The sequence below is a fragment of the Canis aureus genome, chromosome 36 (genome assembly GCF_053574225.1).
Source record: "Canis aureus isolate CA01 chromosome 36, VMU_Caureus_v.1.0, whole genome shotgun sequence".
NCBI classification, from domain to species: Eukaryota; Metazoa; Chordata; class Mammalia; order Carnivora; family Canidae; genus Canis; species Canis aureus.
In genome coordinates, this window is record NC_135646.1 from 20091787 (window position 1) to 20114358 (window position 22572).

General features: G+C 37.8%; 1 protein-coding gene across 3 annotated transcripts in view; it reads right to left on the minus strand.

Moving 5' to 3' along the window:
- CDK15 (cyclin dependent kinase 15) overlaps positions 1–21917 on the minus strand; it is an 82683-nt gene extending 60766 nt beyond the window's left edge. Inside the window, exons 1-6 of one of the 3 annotated variants that reach the window (XM_077884992.1) lie at positions 21258–21917; positions 20423–20572; positions 20115–20212; positions 13188–13267; positions 2333–2427; positions 1524–1586 (exon numbers count right to left, since the gene is read on the minus strand). In XM_077884992.1, coding sequence (XP_077741118.1) covers positions 1524–1586; positions 2333–2427; positions 13188–13267; positions 20115–20212; positions 20423–20572; positions 21258–21389 — 618 coding nt within the window. In that variant the 5' untranslated portion in view covers positions 21390–21917. Of the gene's footprint in view, positions 1–1523; positions 1587–2332; positions 2428–13187; positions 13268–20114; positions 20213–20422; positions 20573–21166 lie in introns of all 3 variants that reach the window. The other 2 variants (XM_077884993.1, XM_077884995.1) reach the window with 2 other exon arrangements.
- Positions 21918–22572: the final 655 nt, after the last annotated feature.

Here is a 22572-nt window from a genome sequence, read left to right on the forward strand (position 1 = left end):
CTCCTCAACTCTGAATCAATCCAACTTCTACTTTGTCTATTCCTCTGTCTGAATTGCTCAGTGCTGCCATTAAAAAGGAAATCCCATGATCATGCAGAAAATTTAATGGTTTTCATTTTCACCAAGAGTCCTTAACACACTACTAGACATTCTTTCTTAGTTTGCCTGGTTAGATCTCTATCCCATCTCCACTAGCTATTTTAAAAGGTTTTTACTCTCCCCAACCCCCTGTCCTCAATCTTCTTTTCCTCTTTGTTTCCAAGACAGGATTAGGTCCCCTTATTATGAGTTCTCCTAGTATTTCTAGTTAACATGGCTATAGCCCTGGTCACTTTGCTTCTTACTACGTATTTAACACCATATATCAGGATCCCTGGGTGGCGCAGAGGTTTGGCGCCTGCCTTTGGCCCAGGGCGCGATCCTGGAGACCCGGGATCGAGTCCCACGTCGGGCTCCCGGTGCATGGAGCCTGCTTCTCCCTCTGCCTGTGTCTCTGCCTCTCTCTCTGTGTGACTATCATAAATTAAAAAACAAACAAACAAACAAAAAACCCCACCATATATCTTACTGGACTTTAAGCTTATTGACAATGAAAAACACAACTTATTCATTATTGAAACCTCAGAACTTAATATAATACCAAGCATTCAATCATTCTTGAATGAATAAATGAATAAAAGAATATAAATGTTAATTAAATGAATGAGTACAGCATATAGAAATTTCGTATAGGTTATATCAAGGACCAATCAATTAATTAATGCCAGTAAAAGCCATAGAGAATGAAAAGTACGAAATGCAAGTGGTTTCTAACATCCACAGCACACACAGAATTATAGCGAGTTAAAGAGTTTATTATTATTTCTATTCCCGTGACTGGGAAATGGAACTTGGTCCCATTTATAACAGGATCTGATAGAACAGGTAACTAATTTAGACCTAACAAAGGTAGTTTGTTTGCTGATTCTGATGGGGAACTATAAGTACAACACAAACTTTATCCCAGACTACAATAGTCTGCCATGAAGGATGTATTTATTTTACTATGGCTTAGCTTCACTTCTTTCCTTTAAATGCAATTCTTTTTAAATTGGTTTGTACTTCTGAAGACACGTTTGCATGATGGCAATGGCTGACAAGTTTAGGCTGCCTGGAAATGGCTACACATTGCTCTATATCTTGAGGGGAACCTTTTTCCCCCCATGATTTTATTTACTTATTTTGAGAGAAAGAGAAAACTGCAAACAGCTGGAGGGGCAGAGGCAGAGGGAGAGAATCTCAAGCAGACTCCCTGCTGCGCACAGAGCCTGACGAGGGACTTGATCCCCACAACTGTGAGATCAAGACCTGAGAAATACCCAGGTGCCCCAGGGAGAAACTTTAAAAAAAAAAACTTCTCCGGAATATCAATAATATGCATCTTCTTATTTAGTATCATGGGACTTTGCTTTGTGATGACGATGTGTTTCAAAATTCTGCTGCGGGCAAGCCAGACGGGAGTCCTGACCCCTCGAAGTACTCACCCTGACATTGTGAGGATGAAGCCCTCCTGGGTGTTGACACATGTACTGGGCCAGGTCTGTGTGCTACAGAAAATGGTGGAAAGAATGACATTAGTGGAACTTCAACAGTGTCCTAAAGTGGACCACAGATGTTAGAGGTATTACAAACTTCAGAATTTTTGAGAATAAGGTACAAAAGGTACATAACCGGGGTTCCTGAGATCTCACTACTCCTGAGGTCAAACACCGTGCATCCTTCTAAATGGCTGTTCTAAGAAGGAAGCTTGTTTCTCATCACAAAAAGATGCTTATTTTAAATGACTGCCACTAAACACAGCGATACAGGCATATTTCACCCTCCTTGAGGGCGAGTCAAGTATAGATGCATTAGGATTTCATCCTGCTAGTATCTGAATGTTTTTTTCATTGCAAAAATATGAAAATGAGTTATTACTTAGTAAACTTGTATACAATTTTTAAAAGCCTTATGATTTACGTCTTTATTGTCAATGAAAAAATGGGGTCTGCTCAGATGGTGATTAAAAATAGATAAAAAAATAACTGCAAAAGTTTTATTTAGGAGGCAAACTCAACGTGCTTATTTATTATTGCCTGTAAGGGGGACAAAAGACAGCAAATACAGTGTGTAAGGAAGCAGGACTAAAGAAGGAGTGTAAGAACAATAGGCTCTAGTAATCATAATAATGAAAATTTCCATGACACTTTCCACATTGCAATGAAAGTTTTATCATGCCATAAAATATTAACAGATTCATTATACAAGCACCAGGCTTTTCCCTCATGCTTTAGAAAATGCTGGGGCAACTCACCATGTATTCAAAAACGAATGTCAGTGTCTCTTTGGTGTGGATTATGTCATGCAGGAGCACGATATTGGCATGTTTCAAACCCTTCAAGAGAGAAGCTAGAAAAATTAAACAAAATGTTAATTCAATCATTGATAATGAAAGTACTGCTTTAAGGATATCAAGCAGTATTTATTTTTTAAACATTTCAGATCATTCTGGTTTTTTATTGCTGGGGAAAAACTCTGGTGAAATAATATTTAAAATTACAAAGAAGGGATCCCTGGGTGGCTCAGCGGTTTGGCACCTGCCTTCGGCCCAGGGCGTGATATTGGGGTCCCGGGATCGAGTTCCGCATCAGGCTCCCTACACAGAGCCTGTTTCTCTCTCTGCCTGTGTCTCTGCCTCTCTCTCTCTCTCTCTCTCTCTGTCTCTTAAGAATAAAGAAATAAAATCTTTAAATAAATAAATAAAATTACAAAGGACCTTCATTATTTGTCAAATGGCAAGTCATTGTATTTACATAACTTATTTTTCTTACTGGCTAGAGCAGTTGCAAAAAAAAAAATATGTTTCCATTTATCTAATCAATTTCATCAAAGCACTCAGAGCACTTTGCAAGTGCTTCCCTCTGGGAATCTTATCTCTGCTTCAGAGTTACAGAAGAGGAGGCCTGGAGAGATAAAGGCCATTGCAGGAGCAGGAAATGGAGTGGTCTGCCTTCTAGAGTCGAACTTTGCAACATGTGACCATTCTCTAAAATTCAAAGTGTCACAGAGGGTCAGCAGGGCCCACGGATGCGATTAGTGGAAGGCAGGGATAAGAGTATGGGATGAAGAATTGTTGAAACATGTTAGAGAGTGGAGAGGATTTTTTAAAGGGAGAATGCAAACCTCTGTGGAAAGGAGAAAATGCAAACTTGAAAAGAGGACAGAACCAAACTTGGGGAGCCCAGGGGAGTATGAGTGGTGAGGTGTGAGGACTGTCTTTTGCATCTTTAATAACAGATTATTATTAGGTCACTAAAGGCAGCCTTAAAAAGGAGAAGTCACCACAAAAGGCCACTAAGTGGCTGAGAAGGAATCTGAAAGGGTATCTTTGGGGGCTTCAGGAATACAAAGACCTCCTAGCTTCACATGGGTGGAGCCAGAAAAGGCATAATAAGGAGATGATGAGCCTCAGCTCAGGACAGCCCTGCATGAATAAATAGTGTCCTTAAGACTCACGGGAAAGGAAAAGTTAAGCATAAACACTCAAATCAATGCCCTGCAGGGTGTGCTTGCATGTCCTGAATCTCTTACACCAACTCTTTCTCAGAATTCCGTAAGATTAAAACCAAGCTCAAATCCTACCCTCAAATTTTGGAACAAATTACTTCTTTCAGGAATCTGCCCCTGTTGTAATGATCCTCTGTTGTTTTGCCTTCCTGATCACCATTTTCCTTTCTAGTGGGATTTTGCTCTGGGAAACCAACCCTCTACTCACTCAGTCCCTGCTATTCTGGTGGGGCTGACCCACCCACCCTTACTCAAGGCAGAATGTGTCACCCAGGCCTGGCCAGTCAGAGCACAGCACTCTCTAGCTCTAGCAACCCCTGAGGAGACAGGCACAAAATTCTATCTCGCTGGTGCCATCCAGAAAGAAGTGCTTTCCTTTCCAGGGTGAAAAGAAGGTTGAGCTTGTAGGGTTTTACCCGGGGCTGCTCTGGCCAGATTATCAACACCTGGTGAGAGCATGTCTGGGACTAAAATTAAGGTGCATGAAAACAGTGTTGGGGATGGAGAGGCATGGAATTCTGGTGACATCATCTATGTCCTGCTAGCCCATAGTTATCGGAACTATCAGCCAGCGAATTTCCTTCTTTACTTAACATCAATTTGAGCTGGGAACCTCTAATCATCAAGAGCCCTATTAGACCTGCTAACTCCACTTTGCTCTAATAACTAATATCTCACTTGACTTTTTGCCCCCTGAATCCTTATGAGCTAAATTTATTATTTCACTTTTATAAATATGTTGCTTTGTCAATGTAGTAAACAGTTTCACAGGCATCTGTTTAATGTCCCTGGCCCCAGACTGAAGGCTACATGGGAACAGAGGGAGTGACTTTCCCTCTCTTTTGGATGCCGCCGCACCACCTAGTATAACACTCAGCCAGGAGCAAGCACTTAATTTGTCAAATATATTTATTGAATGTCTTAACAGAGAACTGATTGTGGAGCCAGAGGCCCTAATGTGAATCCTTGTCCTGTTACTTTCTATCCGACCGAGCTCAGGAGAGTATCTCAACCCCAGTCTCAATTCACTCCTTCTGAAAGAGATAATGCCTTTTCTTTTTTTTTTTTAATTTAAAAAAAAAATGTTATTTATTTATTCATGAGAGACACACAGAGAGAGGCAGAGACCTAGGTAGAGGGAGAAGTAGGCTCCCCGTGAGGAGCCTAATGTGGGACTCCATCCCAGGACCCCGGGATCAGGACCTGAGCCAAAGGCAGAGCCTAACCACTGAGCCACCCAGGTGCCCCGAGATAATGCCTTTTCTGACTTGACTTCACAGGGTTGACATGAGGATGGAATCAGATGTTATTTGTGGAACCCTTGAAAAATGTAAAGCATCACACGGTTGCAAACTAGAATTAATACCCTAGCCATCAGCTTCTTGCCCCTCTCTTTTACCTTGAGCTCCACTAAACCCCACCCCCAGATTAATATCTTTAAATTTTGTCTATGTTACATTCCTGCTAGAGTTTTCTGTACCTTCGATATTTATAACAATATTCAATATTTATAACAATCTGACCATCAGTTGAGAATGCTGTATTTTGTTTATTTTTAAAAGATTTATTTATTTGTTCATGAGAGAGGCAGAGACATAGGCAGAGGGAGAAGCAGGCTCCCTGTGGGAGCCCGATGTGGGACTCGATCCTAGGACCCCGAGACCACCACCTGAGCCAACGACAGACCCTCAACCACTGAGCCACCCAGGTGCCCCTATATTTTTATGAATTATGTTCATTTTCTCTGTACACAGACACACACACACACACTCATGCATGCATTTCAAAGCATGTACCAAAACTAGATTTTAAAGGACATAGTAAAGCAGCAATTGCTAAGAATATTGTTAAGATATTTTCATTTTATTTTAATACAATTCTGTTCTTACTTAAATTTGACGTTACTAAAACTCATGATGCTTATTTTTCTTTTAAAAGATTTATTTATTTTAAAGATTTTATTTATTTGACAGAGAGAGAGAGAGAGAGAGAAAGAATAAGCAGGGGGAGCAGCAGGCAGAGGAAGAGGGAGAAGCAGACTCCTTGCTGAGCAGGGAGCCTGAGATGAGGCTTAATCCCAGGAACCTGGGATCACGACCTGAGCCCAAGGCAGATGCTTAACTGACTGAGCCACCCAAGTGTCCCTATTTATTTATTTATTTATTTATTTATTTATTTATTTTAATTTTTTTATTTTATTATTTTTTTAAAGATTTTATTTATTCATTCATAGAGACAGAGAGAGGCAGAGACACAGGCAGAGGGAGAAGCAGGCATCATACAGAGAGCCTGACGTGGGACTCGATCCATGGTCTCTAGGATCACACCCTGGGCTGCAGGCGGTGCTAAACGGCTGCGCCACCAGGGCTGCCCCCTATTTATTTTAGAGAGAGAGTGAGTGCGGGTGGTGGTGGTGGTGGTGGTAGGGTTGTGTGGGGGGGCAGGAGGGGCAGAAGGAGAGAATCTTAAGCAGACTCCCTGCTGAGTGCATAACCCAAAGTAGGGTTCAATCTCACCACCCTGAGGTCATGACCTGAGTCAAAACCAAGAGTCAGACGCTTAATTGTTGAGCCACCCAGGGGCCCCTTGTGACGCTTACTTTTAAAATCATGCTAGCATGTTTTCTTAATCATGATGGCTTCCTACTATCATTTGCTAAAAAGCTCAAGGAACAATATCTACTTAGGATGAGGCTCACTGCTAACAACAGTGGGTATAAAATATTTTATATAGTTTTCTTGATAATTTCTATCTTATAGGAGTAGGAAAAGTGTCCGATTTACCATTTCTCTATTGTTCACTTATAGTGTTAGTTTTATCTTCAATTCACAATTTCTTTACAGAAATCCCTTCAAACTCCTCTCAATTCTTTTTCTCACACCCTTGTCCAATTCAGCACATCTGTTTGGCAATACATTCAAAACATGTCCAGAATCCTTCCCTTCTTGCCATCTCCCTGCTACCATCCCGGGCCAAGCCATCATCCTATCTTCTCTGAATTAGCGCAAATACCTTCTAGCTAGTCTCTGCCTGCCTTCTCCCTCCTTCCCTGCAGTCTGTGGCGCAGGGCGATCCTCCTCAGATGGAAGTCTCTCTTGGTTCCCAACTCCTCAGTGGTCTCTCATCTCACCCAGAATAAGACCCAAAGTATTCACAATGGCCTGTCAAGTCCTCATTACCTCCCTGCCCTCATCAACTCATTCTCCTATCCTTGCTCGATCGGCTCTAGCACACTGGCCTCTTAGCTGTTCTCTGGATACTTCCAAATACATTTCTTCCCGGAGTCTTACATTTGTCCTTCTCTCTGACTAGAACCCTCATCGCACTCCCTGCATGTTTCCTCCTTTCAAGTCTCTGCTCAAACCACACACATAAAGTCTGAGCTTCCATGGCCCTTCTCAGTGAGATAGCAGCCCCCAACCCCTGACCTACACTAATGATCCTCTGGCCCTGTGCCCTGCTTTTGTTCTTCTCTATAGCACTTACCACTTGTTACCCCCTAACATATATTTATTTGTTCATTTTCTATCTCCACCCTTAAAAACATAAACTACTGAAAGCAGGGATTTCTGTCTTTTTTTGCTTATTGCTATATCTTTAGTATATAAAACAATGTTTGGTATATTATAAGTATTCAATAAATATTTACTATTGAATTAGTGTCACTTATCACCCAATATCATTTCTGTACACCTATAATTGGCAGGCATAGTGTGTTTCTGTGAAAGAGGCTTTCTTTTTGTTGTCTTCCTCATCACATAAATGTTGTTATTGCCATGTCTACTACTGCTTTTTTGACACCCCAGAACTACAGAAATACTTTTATGGAAACTTTGACTTTTGGTAAGTAATAATTAGGCAATTTACATGAAAAAGTAGATGATGTTTAAAACATTTATCATGTGGTATTGGTATATTGTTGAGTTCATCTACCAAAGGGATTTAAAATGCTTTCAGCCTCAGATGTATGGGTCTCAAACCCAAGATGAAAAGGTCTTTCTTCTCATTTCAAGCCCACCCATAAACTTCACAGTAGGATATGGTGTGTTCTGCAGACTAACAAACTGAAGGATACAAAAGCTGACTGAGAAGGGGAAAGATCCTAAAATCAGGGCATTCTGATTCCCATAAAATTATTGTTTTTATAATTCACATATTCTAAGTATACCTATTTTTGTTTTCCTTCAAAGAAAAGACACACAGATAAATTGGGGGGTCTTTAAAGCTCCAGACAAGTGGAATCACAATGGAATTTCTTTGAGTGCTTCCAAAATACTTTGGTGATCATGGTGATGATGATGATGATAGCTCATCAAGCATTTATCACATGCCAGGCATTGTTGTAGGAATTCTGCATATATTAACTTGGTATGAGAACACTCAGAAAGTCAAAGAGAAAATCTGAAGAACAAAGCATAATCCCAAATATCAGCTCACCACTGAACATTATTCAGCTCATTTAAAAAATTTAAAAAGTATTTCTTTCTTTAAGTGTCCAAAAGTAGTATGACCCACTAGTTGAACATTAAATGGCATTTAATTTGATTCTCATGTATGTAAGATATTTAATAATTTTAAGAATTATTTTCATTTTGCAATGATGTGAGAATATTTTGTTTCTTGGCTTTGTTAAGTTTCATTGGGATTTATGGCTTAGTGAAGTTTTAGGAAAATTGATGCTTTCCAAGTGCAATGGGTCGTGATGTTTTGATGTTACTCTTCGGTGTACTGCTTTAGTTTATGTATATGTGCTGCCGAAGCAAGCACTGCTTTAGTTTATGTAGAAGGTGACAATGACAAGGAAGAACAAGGCTGGCTCTCAAAGTCCTAGGGAATAGCTACACATAGTGAATGGCTGGTTGTGAGCTTTAGAAGGCATGGATTGTCCCTGTCTCCAGCAGCTAGCACAGGCCTGGCATGTGGTGCTCAATAAGTGCTTGTGAATTAATGAAGACCAAACTGTTGTAATTGAGTTTATGTAGGAGTTAATAATGGAGTCAATTTCCATCCCCAACCTCCACTGGATGTTGAATTAAAAAGACATTACATTCCTTCTGGCCTGGGCATCACAAGTCAAGTAAGTGAGTCGAGTTATTCGTTCTAAGAAAAGAAATCTAGATAATGTTAAGATGTTAGCTAAGTAGTTATCTGAAAAGAAATCTAGATAAATTTAAATAAATGTTAAGACAAATGTTAGATAACTACTTACCTGATTTCTTTGCAATTGTAATCTGATCACATATCATCATCCTGACATCATTTTGTTTTATAAAAATGTAACTATGCATATGAAAATGTGCTATGTCTGTGATGTGATTTGATTGCATTCAATGGAGGACTTCTTGTCAACCAGGACTCCTGCAGTCTATTTGCAGTAACAGGCAAGTCAGCGGTTCTTATCAGTATTTTCTACCTCATTGTATGACCTTGGGGAGTTTCCTTAGTCTATTTTTGGCTCAGTTTTCTCATATATGGACTGGGAATAATTACTTTGTAATGTTTTCTATTAGAGAATGATCTTAAAAGATCCTCAGCTAAAACTGTTTCTAATTTAAACACTGCAGTTACTGGTGCTATAAAGTACATGATAGAATCAGAATTGACAAATATACAGTCTTATTTTCTCTAAAATATTTCTTCTGCATTTTACCTAATATTTATACAAAATGTATCATAAAAACCAGATTTTATTTTTATTTTGCTACAGGAGAAAAGCTTGAGTTATGGATTTCTAAATTTATCATAATAAAGTAGGATTAGAATAGAATGGATTTTAATATCTAACTATTCTGGTTACTAGTTCTGAGGCCCTCAGACAAGTTACTTAACCTCTGTGAGGCTCAGATTCCTTCACCTGTACAACAAAGATAACATTCTTTATCTCCTAGAGTTGATGTAAAGTGTTTTAAAAAAAGATAATGGGGGAAAAGGGTAGAAAAGATTACTCATGTGCCTCGTCGCATAAAAGTTTATATTAATGCTTCCTAGACAAATGCTGCTAATGGACTGAAAGTCTTTGGTTTGAACCAAAAGTTTCTATTTTTTAATTTTTATTTTTTTAAAGATTTTATTTATTTATTTATTTATTTATTTATTTATTTATTTATTTATTTATTTATTTATTTATGAGACAGAGAGAGAGAGAAAGGCAGAGACACAGGCAGAGGGAGAAGCAGGCTCCATGCAGGGAACCCAACATGGGACTCGATCCCGGGTCTCCAGGATCATGCCCTGGGCGGAAGGCGGCACTAAACTGCTGAGCCACCCAGGCTACCATAGTTTCTATTTTTTGAAAGATATTTAAAATAATGCACATTATTAAGATAAGGTAATGATACACCGTTTCATAAAACTAGGGAATGTGCTCTTATATAAAAGCTTAAAATATTCACCTGTTCAAATGAAAGTATTTTCTCCTGGTTGTAAATATAAACAGTTAAAATATAAATCTAGAGCCACTTGTGGAAGATTTTTTTCAAGTTGTTATGAAGGCAGCTAACCTCTTTAATTAGCAAAGGAATGAGGCTAGGGAACATTGTATTATGTGCCCACTATGTATCTAGCAGCCATCTGAATGCCTAGCCATAGTAGGTGCTCAATAAATATTTGTAGAATATACAAATATACACTCATAGGGAGTGTATAAATTTTTGAATTACAGATACTTGGTTTGAATCATGATTGTACATTGGAGTAATAATAATATCTATCTCTAAAGGTTGTTAAAAGGATTGAAAGAGGCAACACATGAAAAGTACCTGGCATGGGTATTAAGATATGTTTCCCTTAGTGTTGTTCAAACTTTTGCTAAATTCATAATATTACATGTTAAGATCAAATAGTATTCCAAATGACCAGATTAATGAACCACCACATGTATTCTACTTATACAGAGAGAGGCCATACATGTAGTAAAATCCTACTCAGTAAATCTTTGGCTGATATCCCATCAGAACAGCCAAACTGTTCAGGAAAAGTAATTCCTGCTTCAAGGCTTTTAAAAAAAAAAATCTGCATTACTTGTTCAGTTTTTCTGCATGTGGCTTTCGGTTGCCTTTTTAGCTAGTGACCCTGGATTTTAACTAATGAACTCCAGCTGTTCTTATTTTCCCTTCCATCCCTTCTCATTTAACCTCCTGTCTCCCTGGTCTCACATCCTTAAAGTTCTTACAGGAAAAATGGGACAGTGCCAAAGTTTTCAAATGAGGCCTCATCTCTTCTTCAGGGGAGAGGCCTTCTCTAACAAGGGCTCCCAGCTTTTTCAATGTTGGAAAAAGAAACATTCATTGTTGGAAAATGGATGCCTAACAACCTCCAATGTGTCAAAAATCCTCTTGTGGTTTTTAATATTATACAAGCAAAGCGTTCAGTAAGGTAAGTCCATAAAACAAACCCAGAAAGTCCACAGTTGAATACTAAATGTAATTGCAAACACCTGTGATGGAGAGGCAATTCCTCAGTAAATATGCAATAAAAGAAACATCTACCACACGGAACAATACAGACCCAGCTTTTCTGAACCATGCTGAGAACCATCTGTGAGCAAAACTGGCAAAATTTTTCATTGTTAAGTCAAATGTCAACCTGAAAAACTTGGCTGTGGGCAAAATCTGAAGCAAAGGCAGGCCTGAAGTAATAGGCAAACTCAATGCACAAAGGCAATGCCATGAAAATGCAGTGAAGCTGGGCCAGAGACTCTCCCATTATATTGGTGACCTGGGGATTTCTATTATGTTCAGAAATACTATTCAACCTATCCACACATCTCTTTCTAAATCTGATCATACTTTCATGGGGACCACTAATAAGTACATTAGTAAATGCAGCTTCCATTATATTAAACACTTGAAACCATGCTTTCCTCCAGAATGCACCTGATCCTACCAAGATGAATACCCGTCTAACCTGACAGCCATTTGGCCCCTCTACTCAAATTCAAAATGACATATTTCCCAGGGGCTCTGAAAGACTTTTGTAAATGGTATCAAATTCAGTTTTAAACTCATTTTCTAAATTGCTTTTTCCATGCCTGTTTGCATAACCCATCCTTCCTAGCTCAGTTCAAAATTTGACTCCATTAGCCACACTGAGATGTACTGTTTCTCACCTTAATTTACATCTTTCTTTTTTCTCTTTCTTTCTTTCTTTCTTTTTTTTTTTTTTTTTACCTCCATTATAACCTTTGTAACTTGCATCATCTGCTCTGTTAAAACTGAAAATGATACAGAGCCAAGATCAGGGCTTTTCCTTCTCATCCTTCACAAGGACCAGCAATATACTGTGCATATAGTATGTGTCCCTTAAAAAGGGAAGCTAAAGTAGTTAAAAGGGGAGAAAATAAAAGAGAAGAGTCATTTCTGGTTTTTTTTGTTTTGTTTTGTTTTGTTTTTGCTAAAATGGACAGCAATCCTATCATCATTATTTTAAATGGCTCATGTGAAAGGTTAATGAATTGTATTTTTATTGATTTATTTTCATTATATTGTCTTCTTGATTTTTGTGTTTTGTTTTTTTTAAACATGGGGCCTGAACTAACAAATCTGAGATTAAGACCAGAGCCTAAATCTAGAGTCAGATGCTTAACCAGCTGAGCCACCCAGGTGCTCCCTTCTTGATTTTTATATTATAAATTATTAATTATCTTTATAGTGAACAAGACATCACTAAAGGAAAGGAACAAGAATGCAATAATAATAGACAATATTTGTTGAACTCTGAAAATGTGGTATGTGCTTTATATGCATATTTTCATAACAACTCAAAAAAAAAGAGGTACCATTATTCTCTTTCTGCAATAAATTCAGTCCTCTTTCTGGGGTCTAAAATAGATAATCTACCCATGGACACACCATAGTAATTGGTAGATTTAGGGTTCAAACTCAAGTCCATTGGACACCAGATTCCTTACCCACTTGCTATACTGCCCCAGGATACAGAGAACACACAGGCACAACACTAAAAAATTCATGCCTTGGGCACCTGGGTGGCTCAGTTGTTTAAGCATTTGTCCTGCAGCTTAGGTTGTGATCCCAGGATCCTGGGATCAAGCCCACATCAGGCTCTCTGCTCAGGGGGGAGTCTGCTTCTCCCTCTGCCTTTCGCCCCTGCTTGTGCTCTCTCTCTTTCTCAAATAAATAAATAAAAATCTTTAAAAATTAAAAAAAAATCATGCTTTCCCAAAGAGTTTTTCAAATGCTATCTAAACAATTTATGATTTTCAGGTAAATTACCTACTGGGAATTTGTGTGGTTATATCATTTTTTCTCTTTTATATGGATTTGTCTGGGGTTATATAGATATAGCCTTAGCACTTTTTAGCATGGGACCAAACACACAGAGGGTATTTAGGGAATACTCATTGAGTTCATAGTCTTGGGCAACTAATATAATAGTTCTGAATCTTAATTTCCTCAGGAATAAATAATAAAATGACAGTATATATATATACTCTGAAAACTATTATGAAGAATACAGTTGCAGTTATACTATTACTTCTAGAAATATCAAAAGCTAGATGCTGAATGGATGGATAGACTCAATGGAATTTTTTTTTTATCACCAAATCAAGGACTTGTACAACGGATCTCTTGGATCTCACTTACCTTCCCGAATAGCCGTAAATGGGACTCCTTCCTCTGCATTCATGCTGATGACTTTTAGAGCTACTAGTTGTCCATTTATCCTAGAAGAGTCGGGGTGGGGTGTGGGGGAAGGTCATACATTCGTTGAGATATTCATGCAGCAGTTTATACTAAGGATAGTTTAACAAAAGTAGCTTTTCCTTCCAAATATATTCCAGCATATGAATCCACAATTTTCTCAAAATACACAGTTTAAAAAGCCATATGTATGTATACCAAAAAAAATTTTTTTTCTTTTTACCAAAGTGATACAGGCTCATTACAGAAACTTTGGAGAATACAGAAAAGTACAGAATCCTGCCCCCACCAAATCCATCCTCATAATATTCAATGTGTTTTATTCTTTTCATTTCCCTTTGTGTGCTTTAAGCCATCCTTATTTTCCATCTGCATTATTGTAGTGACCTCCTGACGGTTTCTCTGCTTGTATGTCTACTAGACCCCCTAACGGTTTCTCTGCTTGTATGTCTACTAGACCCCTACTGTCTACTCTCAACAGACTAGCCCAGGGCACCCTTTTTAAGGGAAAGTCAGAAAAAATCACTTCTCTGCTCAAAACCCACCATTATCTTCACATTTCACTCTGAATAAAAACCAATTTTTTACAACCAGCTCTTAGGTGCCCCCTGATATACCCAGCCCCACCACTACCTCTCTCTCTTAATCTCCTCCTGCTGTCCCCTTATTCATTGTTTTGTTCACTGATATAAAGTGAAGTTCTGGAGAACTGAGATTTTAATGCAAGTATAAATATATTATTTTTAATACAGTGGGATTTATATCATATTAGCAGTAACCTGCTTTTCCTCCATCCAATTTTTCTTTTATCCATTCTTCTACTATGTGATATTTAATAATAATATATTTCACCATATAAATATACTACAGTGTGTTTTTATTTATTTTTTATTTTTTAAAAATATTTTATTCATTCATGAGAGACACAGAGAGAGTCAGAGAGGCAGAGACACAAGCAGAGGGAGAAGCAGACTCCATGCAGGGAGCCCGATGCAGGACTCGATCCCGGGTCTCCAGGATCAGGCCCTGGGCTGAAGGCAGTGCTAAACCGCTGAGCCACCCAGCCTGCCCTACAGTGTGTTTTTAGATGCTTTTAAGTGGTTTGTTTTGATAATTATAAAAATACAGTCACAGTCGTGTTTGTAGATCAATAGCCCCTATTCTTTTCTTAGGGTAGAGTTGGAATTGCTAAGTCAGAGTAAGCTGTGCCCAAGTTTTTATTATTTTGAACACATGTTCCCAAATTATGCCACAGAGTGATCACACCACTAACTGAGAGTGGCCATTCCAGCACTTTCTTGACAACACTGGGCAGGCTTTTTGTTTTCTTTTTTAGAACAGTTTTAGATTTACAGAAAAATTGAGAACGTGGTACAGAGAGTTCTCACATACCCCCCTCATCCAGTTTCTTCTACTATTACTATATTGGTATGATACATTTGTTATAATTAATGAACTAGTATGGATACATTATTATTAACTAGAGCTTAGAGTTTATTAAGAATTCTTTAGCCTTTGCAGTAAAATTGTATTGTTTATTGTGGGTTGCATTGTACACTGGTAAAATTTGGGGGCAGTGCCACATGACGATACACAGGAAAAGCCATGAAAGTACCAGACCCAGGAATTTTTTCCCAATAAGCTTATTTGATAATGATTTTTAAAAATCCGAATGCATGTAAGATATTATCTACTATGTTATAATAGGACAAAATAGAAATAGCTGAAATTAGAACATTAGAAGAAAATGTGCGGTACATCAGTACAATAGGATATTTTGAATTCATGACACAGCTTAAGTTAAGAGACATGTAGAAAGTGGAAAATATTCATAATAAAATGAACAATATAATACAAAATAGCAAGCATACCATGTTTGTGACTTTAAATAATTTGTATGCAAGTAGAAGATGAAATGTGCATGTGTAATTGCTGTGCTAGAGTGATGGATTATAGATGATTGTTAAGTTTTAAAAATTTACTTGCTGTTATAAATTCCTTTTTTTTCTTTTCTACAGCATTTATAAGTTTGTTATGGTTTTCCCATTTGATTTCAAACTGCTTTCTTTTTATCTCTTTTAAAATCAATATCACATAAAAAAATAAATATCACAGTAGATATGTATGAGTTTATTAAACCAGTTAATTTATCTATCTTAGTCTTTTTTGAAATTGAGATATAATTGGCATACAGCAAGGTGCCTGGGTGGCTCAGTCGGTTTAGCATCTGCCTTCGGCTCAGGTCATGATCCCAGGGTCCTAGGATGGAGCCCCATGTCAGGCTCCCTGCTCTGAGGGGAGTCTGCTTCTCCCTCTCCCTCTGCCTCTTTCCCCTGCTCTTTCTCATTCTCACTCTCTCAAATAAATAAATAAAATCAAAAAAAAAGAATAATTGACATATAGCATTTGTAGGCTAAAGGTATTCAATGTGTTGCTTTGATACATTTATATGTTACAGTAGGATTATCAGGATTTCTTTAGTTTTGACCTAATGTCCTTTCTCTGTTTCAGGATCCCATCGAAGACACCGCATTATATACAGTTGTCATGTCTCTTTAGCCTCTGTTGGCTGTGACAGATTTTCAGACTTTCCTTGTTTTTAATGACCTTGACAGTTTTGAGGAGTAGTGGTAAAGAATTTTGTAGGATACCTCTCTGTTGGAATGTTTCTGATGTTTTTCTTTTTCTTTTCTTCTCTTTTTCTTTCTTTCTTTCTTTCTTTCTTTCTTTCTTTCTTTCTTTCTTTCTTCTTTCTTTCTTTCTTCTTTCTTTTTGATGTTTTTCTTTTGATTAGACTGAGGTCATGGTTTTTGAGAGGGTAAAGAATCATTTTTATCACATTATGTTAAGGGTACATACTATCCTCAGAATGTATGTCTTTTGACCTTAATCACCAGCTGAGGTAGTGTCTGTCAGTTTTCTTCACTGTAGTTATTCTTCTTCCACTCTCTTCCCATTGTACTTTTGGAAGAATGTCACTATGAGTAGCCCACACTTCAGGTGTGGGGATTGATGCTCCACCTCTTACAGGGTGGGTTATTTACATAAATTATTTAAATTATTCTGCACAGGAAATTTGTCTCTTCTCTCTCATGTATTAATTTACTGAGCCATTCATTTATATTAGCATAGATTCATAGATATTTATTTTACACTTTGGGTTAAAAACCAAAGTTTTCCAGTTTTGTCCTTTGGGAGTCCTTTCAATTGGCTCCTGCATCCCTCTGACATACCCCCATAAATATGGGGTTTGATTCTTGGGCTCATACATCTATCTTCATTTTTTTTCCTATTTAATTTGCTTAAAAAAGGATGATCACATTTTAATTTTGATTTCTTCAACTAATTGTGGACCCAAATTTTCTCAAGTTTATTGGTCTTTTCCGTTCTTTTGTGATTTGCCTATTTGCCTAGCTTATTATTGAAATATTTTGCATATGCTTTTGACCAATTTATTTGGTCTACTTTAATATGTCTTGAAAATTCTGAACTTTAAAATTTTTATGAAGTTCCATATTTTCCAAAATGTTTCACAAAGAGCAGTATACTTCTGTGAAAGTCTCCCCACCCACCAAAACAGTTTTTTGGTCAAATATGTTTAGAAAATGCTTTATACTTTAAATTTTTTTCTTAATATTTCTTTTTTTTTCCTTTTTTTTTCTTTCTTAATATTTCTTAAACAGTCATGTTATACATTAACATTTTAAAGATGCTGAGAGCACTTATAATAAAGAATCACATTTTTAAATTTTGTTTTAGTGTTCCCTGCAACAGTTTGACAATGGCAAGTGTTTCAATGAAACATTTACTAAGGCCTCTCAGAACTAGGACTCCCTAGAACATTCATGGGTAGAAGAGACACCATGGATACTTCTAATCTTCTTTTAAAGGTTCTGACTTCAACTTCAGTATTATGTATAGACAGATCTTTCCAGCCCAAAGGTTACACAGAATTCCTTTACTTACTCTTCTAATTCTTACCTTTTCTTTTTCATTTAGCTCTTTAATCTACTAGGAATTCATATTATGTATTTACTTTTTCCAAGTTGCTAATGATTATCCCAGCTTTGTTTATTGGACTATCTTCTTTCTCTGATGATCTGAATGGTTACCATGATTATATATTAGATCTTACTAATACTTGGGTTTGTGATTGTTTTGGACTTAAAAAAAATCATACTTCTTTAATTTGTCTTTTCTTTTACCACACTGTTTCAATTATTATAGCTTTTGAACATATTTATAATATATTAAAACTTGAAATTAAATAATCACTGACACCTTTTCACTATTAGATTTTCTAACCCAAATAGTCTGTGCTTATAATGGTCTCTGGAATAATCCACAAGATCTTATATACCTGATACTGCATTTGCAGCTCTCCCCTGTCCTCATCTCTTTCTCCTCTTCCCTCCAATGTCCTGCCTATTTCTGCCTCAGGGATTTACTTGCTATTCCCTCTGCATGAGGCTCTCTTCCACTATTCATGCACACAGCTCATGCCTCACCTTTATCAGAGTCTGTGCTCTTCTCATCCCACTATTTAAAATAGCCACCCACCACCCTCTGGCATACCTATCCTACTTCACTGTTCTATTCTTTTCCAAAGCACTTTTCATTCTTTGACAAACTCAGTCTATCATTAATTTGTTTATTGCCTACCTTATCCTGACTAGTATGTACATTCCATAAGAGTAGAGGGTTTTGTCTTCTTTGTTCTCCAATGAATCTTTATTGACTGAAATAGTGCCTGGCACATACCATGTACTTAATAAATATTAGTAGAATGAATGAATGCCTGTCTAGCTCTTTCTCAGATCTTTATGTCCCTTAGTAAACCCTTGCTCATTTTTTGATACTAATGATTTTATTGTTGATATTGTAAGAGTAACTTCCCTTACGATATTTTCTATTAAATGGTTCTTGCTAATACATAAGACAACTTTTGGTAAGTGTATTTTGGCTTTATAACTGATCACCTTACCATTCTATCTTACTGCTTCTACTGGTTTCTGAGGTGATTCTCTTGGGTTTTTCAGGTAGACAATTTTGTAATCCATAGAAGTGTTATTTGGTCTTTTTTTTTTTTTTGTCATTGCATTGGCTAGAATATTTACAATAATCTTTAACAGTAAAGATAATGAGCATTCTCACCCTGAGCATTCTCACCCTATCTCTAACTTAATGAGGATATCTCTAGTATTTAACAAAAAAGGTATGTGGATTATTGATTTGAAATATTTTACATCATAATGAGGAATTATTATTCTATCCCTATTTTGCTCAGAGCTTTAAAAACTTGCAACTGATGTTGAACTTACTTGGCACCTATCTCTATGATATTTTTAAACGATAAATGTAATGCCTTTATGGTAAGGAATAAAGTGAAAAGTTTGAGTAATCTCTTTCCCTACCACATTTTCAACCACTAGAAGTAACTGCTTTTCACAATCTCTTGTGCATTTTTCCTGACTCCTCTATGCACGTATAAATTTATACATGAATGGTACATTGGGGTGTTTTTCTCCAAGTGAGAATATAGGGTATATATTGTTCTGTAACTTTCTTTTTATCTTTTAAAATACTGGACATCTTTCATATTTGTATGTCTACCTTATATTTTAGTTGGCTGCACACTATTTCACTGCATGTTGATTATTTAGCCAGTCCTCCATTAATGAAGTGACCAGGTTTTTACTTTTTCTATTATAAATTTTGCTGCAGTGAATATACTTGTACATATATCTCTATGCATTTAAACATGTATTTCCAACGTATTTTTTATCTTATTACTCAGGTGAGTTCCTCGAAGGAAATATTTCATATTCTTAATTCCTAAGATAGTCTATGGAATTCAATTAACAATATATTTAAAATGATACTTTATAGTTTCAACATGTATAAATAATAACATGATTGCTAGTATAAATAATACATAGCCTTGCAATATTTATATTACATTTTTTATTTTTTATTTTTTTTTTTTATATTACATTTTTTAAATAAACATTTAAACACCGCTGAGGGACACCTGGGTAGCTCAGTGATTGAGTGTCTGCCTTCAGCACAGGTTGTGATCCCAGGGTCCTGGGACCAATCCTCTTATCAGGCTCCCTGAGAGGAGCCTGCCTCTCCCTCTGCCTATGTCTCTGCCTCTCTCTGTGTGTCTCTCATGAATAAAATAAATAAAATCTTAAAAAAAGAAATAAACACTATTGAGACATTATTTTTTTCCACTGGAGTAACATAAATTAAAGAAATCAGACCTCTGACTTTCCCACCTTGACTAAAAAGCAATGAAGTTTGTGGATCTTTCACATATGTTTAGCAAATTTCGTTAGCCAAAATGGGCACCTGGCTTCTGGATTAGCATTATTTTTATCCTCCAGCCATCTTGTATATTTTGCAAGTGTACACATCCCAGGACTAATCATTTTTTGCATATATCCTACATTGTAGAAGCCAACTTTGGTTTCTTCCAAGAAGGTAAAAAAAGGAATGAAGGAGCAAACTCAGGGTTGCCATTACAACCTTCGGCCATTTGTTTTAGAGAGAAATATGAAAAACCCTTTAGAGATTGCATTTGTGAAGAGTGGTGCTTGCTCTTTGGGTCAGTTGTAGAAAAATTATACTTTGAATTCAATAAAGGAGAGGAAAAGCTGATAAACATCTCAGGGGGCTGATTTTAATTAGGGCAAGAGAAATTTATTTTTCTTGCAAGGCTATTTAAATCATCTCGTCTCTTTGTGTTGACCATAGTGTCTTGCACAGGTCCTGAACTTCTGCCGTGTGTCACCTGGCTCTATAATTTTAAATCAAAGGGGGTGGGATCCTCATCTGCAGAGTTTTTCCCAGCTATGAGTCACGTACCTGCTAATCCCCTTGTAAACTGTAGCATAAGAACCTTCACCCAGCTTCTCCAAGTTCAGGTAAGATGAGGCTGCCCCAAAAGGGAGGCTCTTCTTCTGCTTGAGGGGTTTGGGGAGGGGTGAGAGATGGGAGAGAGAGAAAGAACACTTTTCTTTTTTAAGGTGACTTTTATCCCCCAGAGAAATTAGACATTATTGCCAGAGTATACCTGGGAAGGCCCTCTTAGTAACTGCCCTGGAAGTAAGGGCCAACATCCCCAGACAAGTACATATTAAATTCTTCTTCATCCACATCAGCTGTTCACTCACCCACTGAAAACCCTGCCTCAGATCCTCTTCCTGAAAAGAATCACTGTTACTCCGTGGCCTTTTACTCTTGCACTTCCGGGCATGCACAGCCTGAAGTCCCTTGGGGTGAAATGAAGTCATGGAACATGATGCTTCTTTTAGGTCTGTTAGCTAAAGAAAAAGGAAAGTACATGAATAAAATTTATGCAAAGTCAAGACTCAGTGGCTAGCATAAACTGTTTTTTTCTTCATTTGTCTGATTGTCACTCTTCAGATGTTTTTCTAAGCCTCCTACACCCCCCAAAAGCAAGTCCTTTCTTGAAAGCCAGATCCTTAAAAAAGACCATAATGATATCAACTGCAGAAACTCTACATTCTTTCTTCACTTAAAAATACGTCTTAAACACTTCAGTTAATTTAAATCTCTTTGATGGATGGTTTCCAATTTTTCTGTTAGCTCAGCCTTTTTTTTTTTTCTTCTCATGTCCTCTTAATTTATCTTTTTTGGGGAATCATCAAGATTTTGAATCCATAGCATACCAATACTGCAGCCTGCTTTCTGAGGCTCAGCTCTGTAATACAGTACTTGAGAGATTACAAGAGAATAATTACTTTCTCAACTTTAAGTCAGCGGAGTTTTGTGCGGCCCAAAGCATCTGATTATTTTTCCCTTTTGGTTTACAAGAACATCCCCAAATTTGATAACAACAGCCATAAATTCTCTGTGACTTTAATAGGATTTTCCTTTTATGGGTTTAGACCTACCGCAGAAAAATCTGACCCTGCTTCAGAAAGGGAGTGTCTGAACTCCTTAGTTTCTCAGCAGAGGGAGATGCTCCTCCTGCGATGCAAATACCTGGATCGCAGCCTCCGCCGCCGGCCCAGGCTCCCGCACCGTCCCCCGGCCGCTGTGCGCATCGCCTCCCTCCCCGCAGCGGTGGCAGCTGCAGCCAGGCCGGGCAGTCCTTGTACACAGCTCCTGACCCATAATCTTCTAGGTTCAAGGAGAAAACCCGCGCTGGAACCTCTCCCCTCTGCCTCTCCTGTCCTCCTCCACTCCCTCTCTGCCAGAGGTCAGCACCGCTGGAGCTTTCATATGACTCACATGAGGGCTCTGAGCAGAGCAGCCTCATGACTTCAGCAGTTTTTCCTGATCCGTGCAAGAAACTACATCGGAGAGGTGGCCGCCTGCATTCTTATGTGCACAACTGGAAGCAGGACAGCTCATATTGGATGGGATCGATGTTGGCACAAAGTTCTTATTCCAGGCACAGGGTAGTGCCCTTGCCAGACACGGCTTTTATGAGTTCACACTGCCTAACCATGTCAATGATAATGATAGTCATTAGGCTTCCCTAGCGCTGGAGTGGACGCTTCAGTATTTTCTCCCTGCCTTTCATCTGAAAGCATTTTTCCTTCTCAGACTTTACATTTGCAATCTAGCCAACTTTTTAGTAGTCAAAGAAACCACAGAATCATAGAACGGGAAGATATCTTCATCTCTTTGTCTCCAAGCAAGTGTGCAGTATCTAACAGTCCCAGAGCAATAGTCCTTGGTTCCTTGATTCAAAAAAGATGTAGTGAGCACCTGTGTTTTTACTACACAGGTAATGATGTTACCCAATGGTGAGAGAGGGGTTTGCATGAAATATCTTTTCTTTCTCTCTTCCTCTCACTCTCCCGTTCCTTCCTGCCACATCAATATAATTAATGTTTACCGTAGGGATAGCATGACATGTCAAGGAACTAGCTTGAGCTACTTTGCAGTCTTTGAGCAGAACCTTTTCTCTCATACATTCCTAATATTATTGCCACTATAATGTACTAATCAGAGTGAGACAGAATGTCGGATACACACATACACAAACACGTACAATCAATATCATTAAGGGAAAAATTTAATCATGTCTATTACTACAACAATATTTATGTACATTTGATATCTGAACCTCAAGAGTTTAAAAAAAAAACCTTTCAGAGAATTTAATGATGAGTAGGTATTGAAGTTTTATTTCGAAATTGCCATAAGAGAAGAGATGTAAAACAGGCCAATTTAAAGATTCATTTAAAATAGAGACATTTAGGGATGCCTGTGTGGCTCAGCAGTTGGCTCTGGGTGTGATCCTGGAGCCCTGGGATTGAGTCCCATGTCCGGCTCCCTGCAAGGAGCC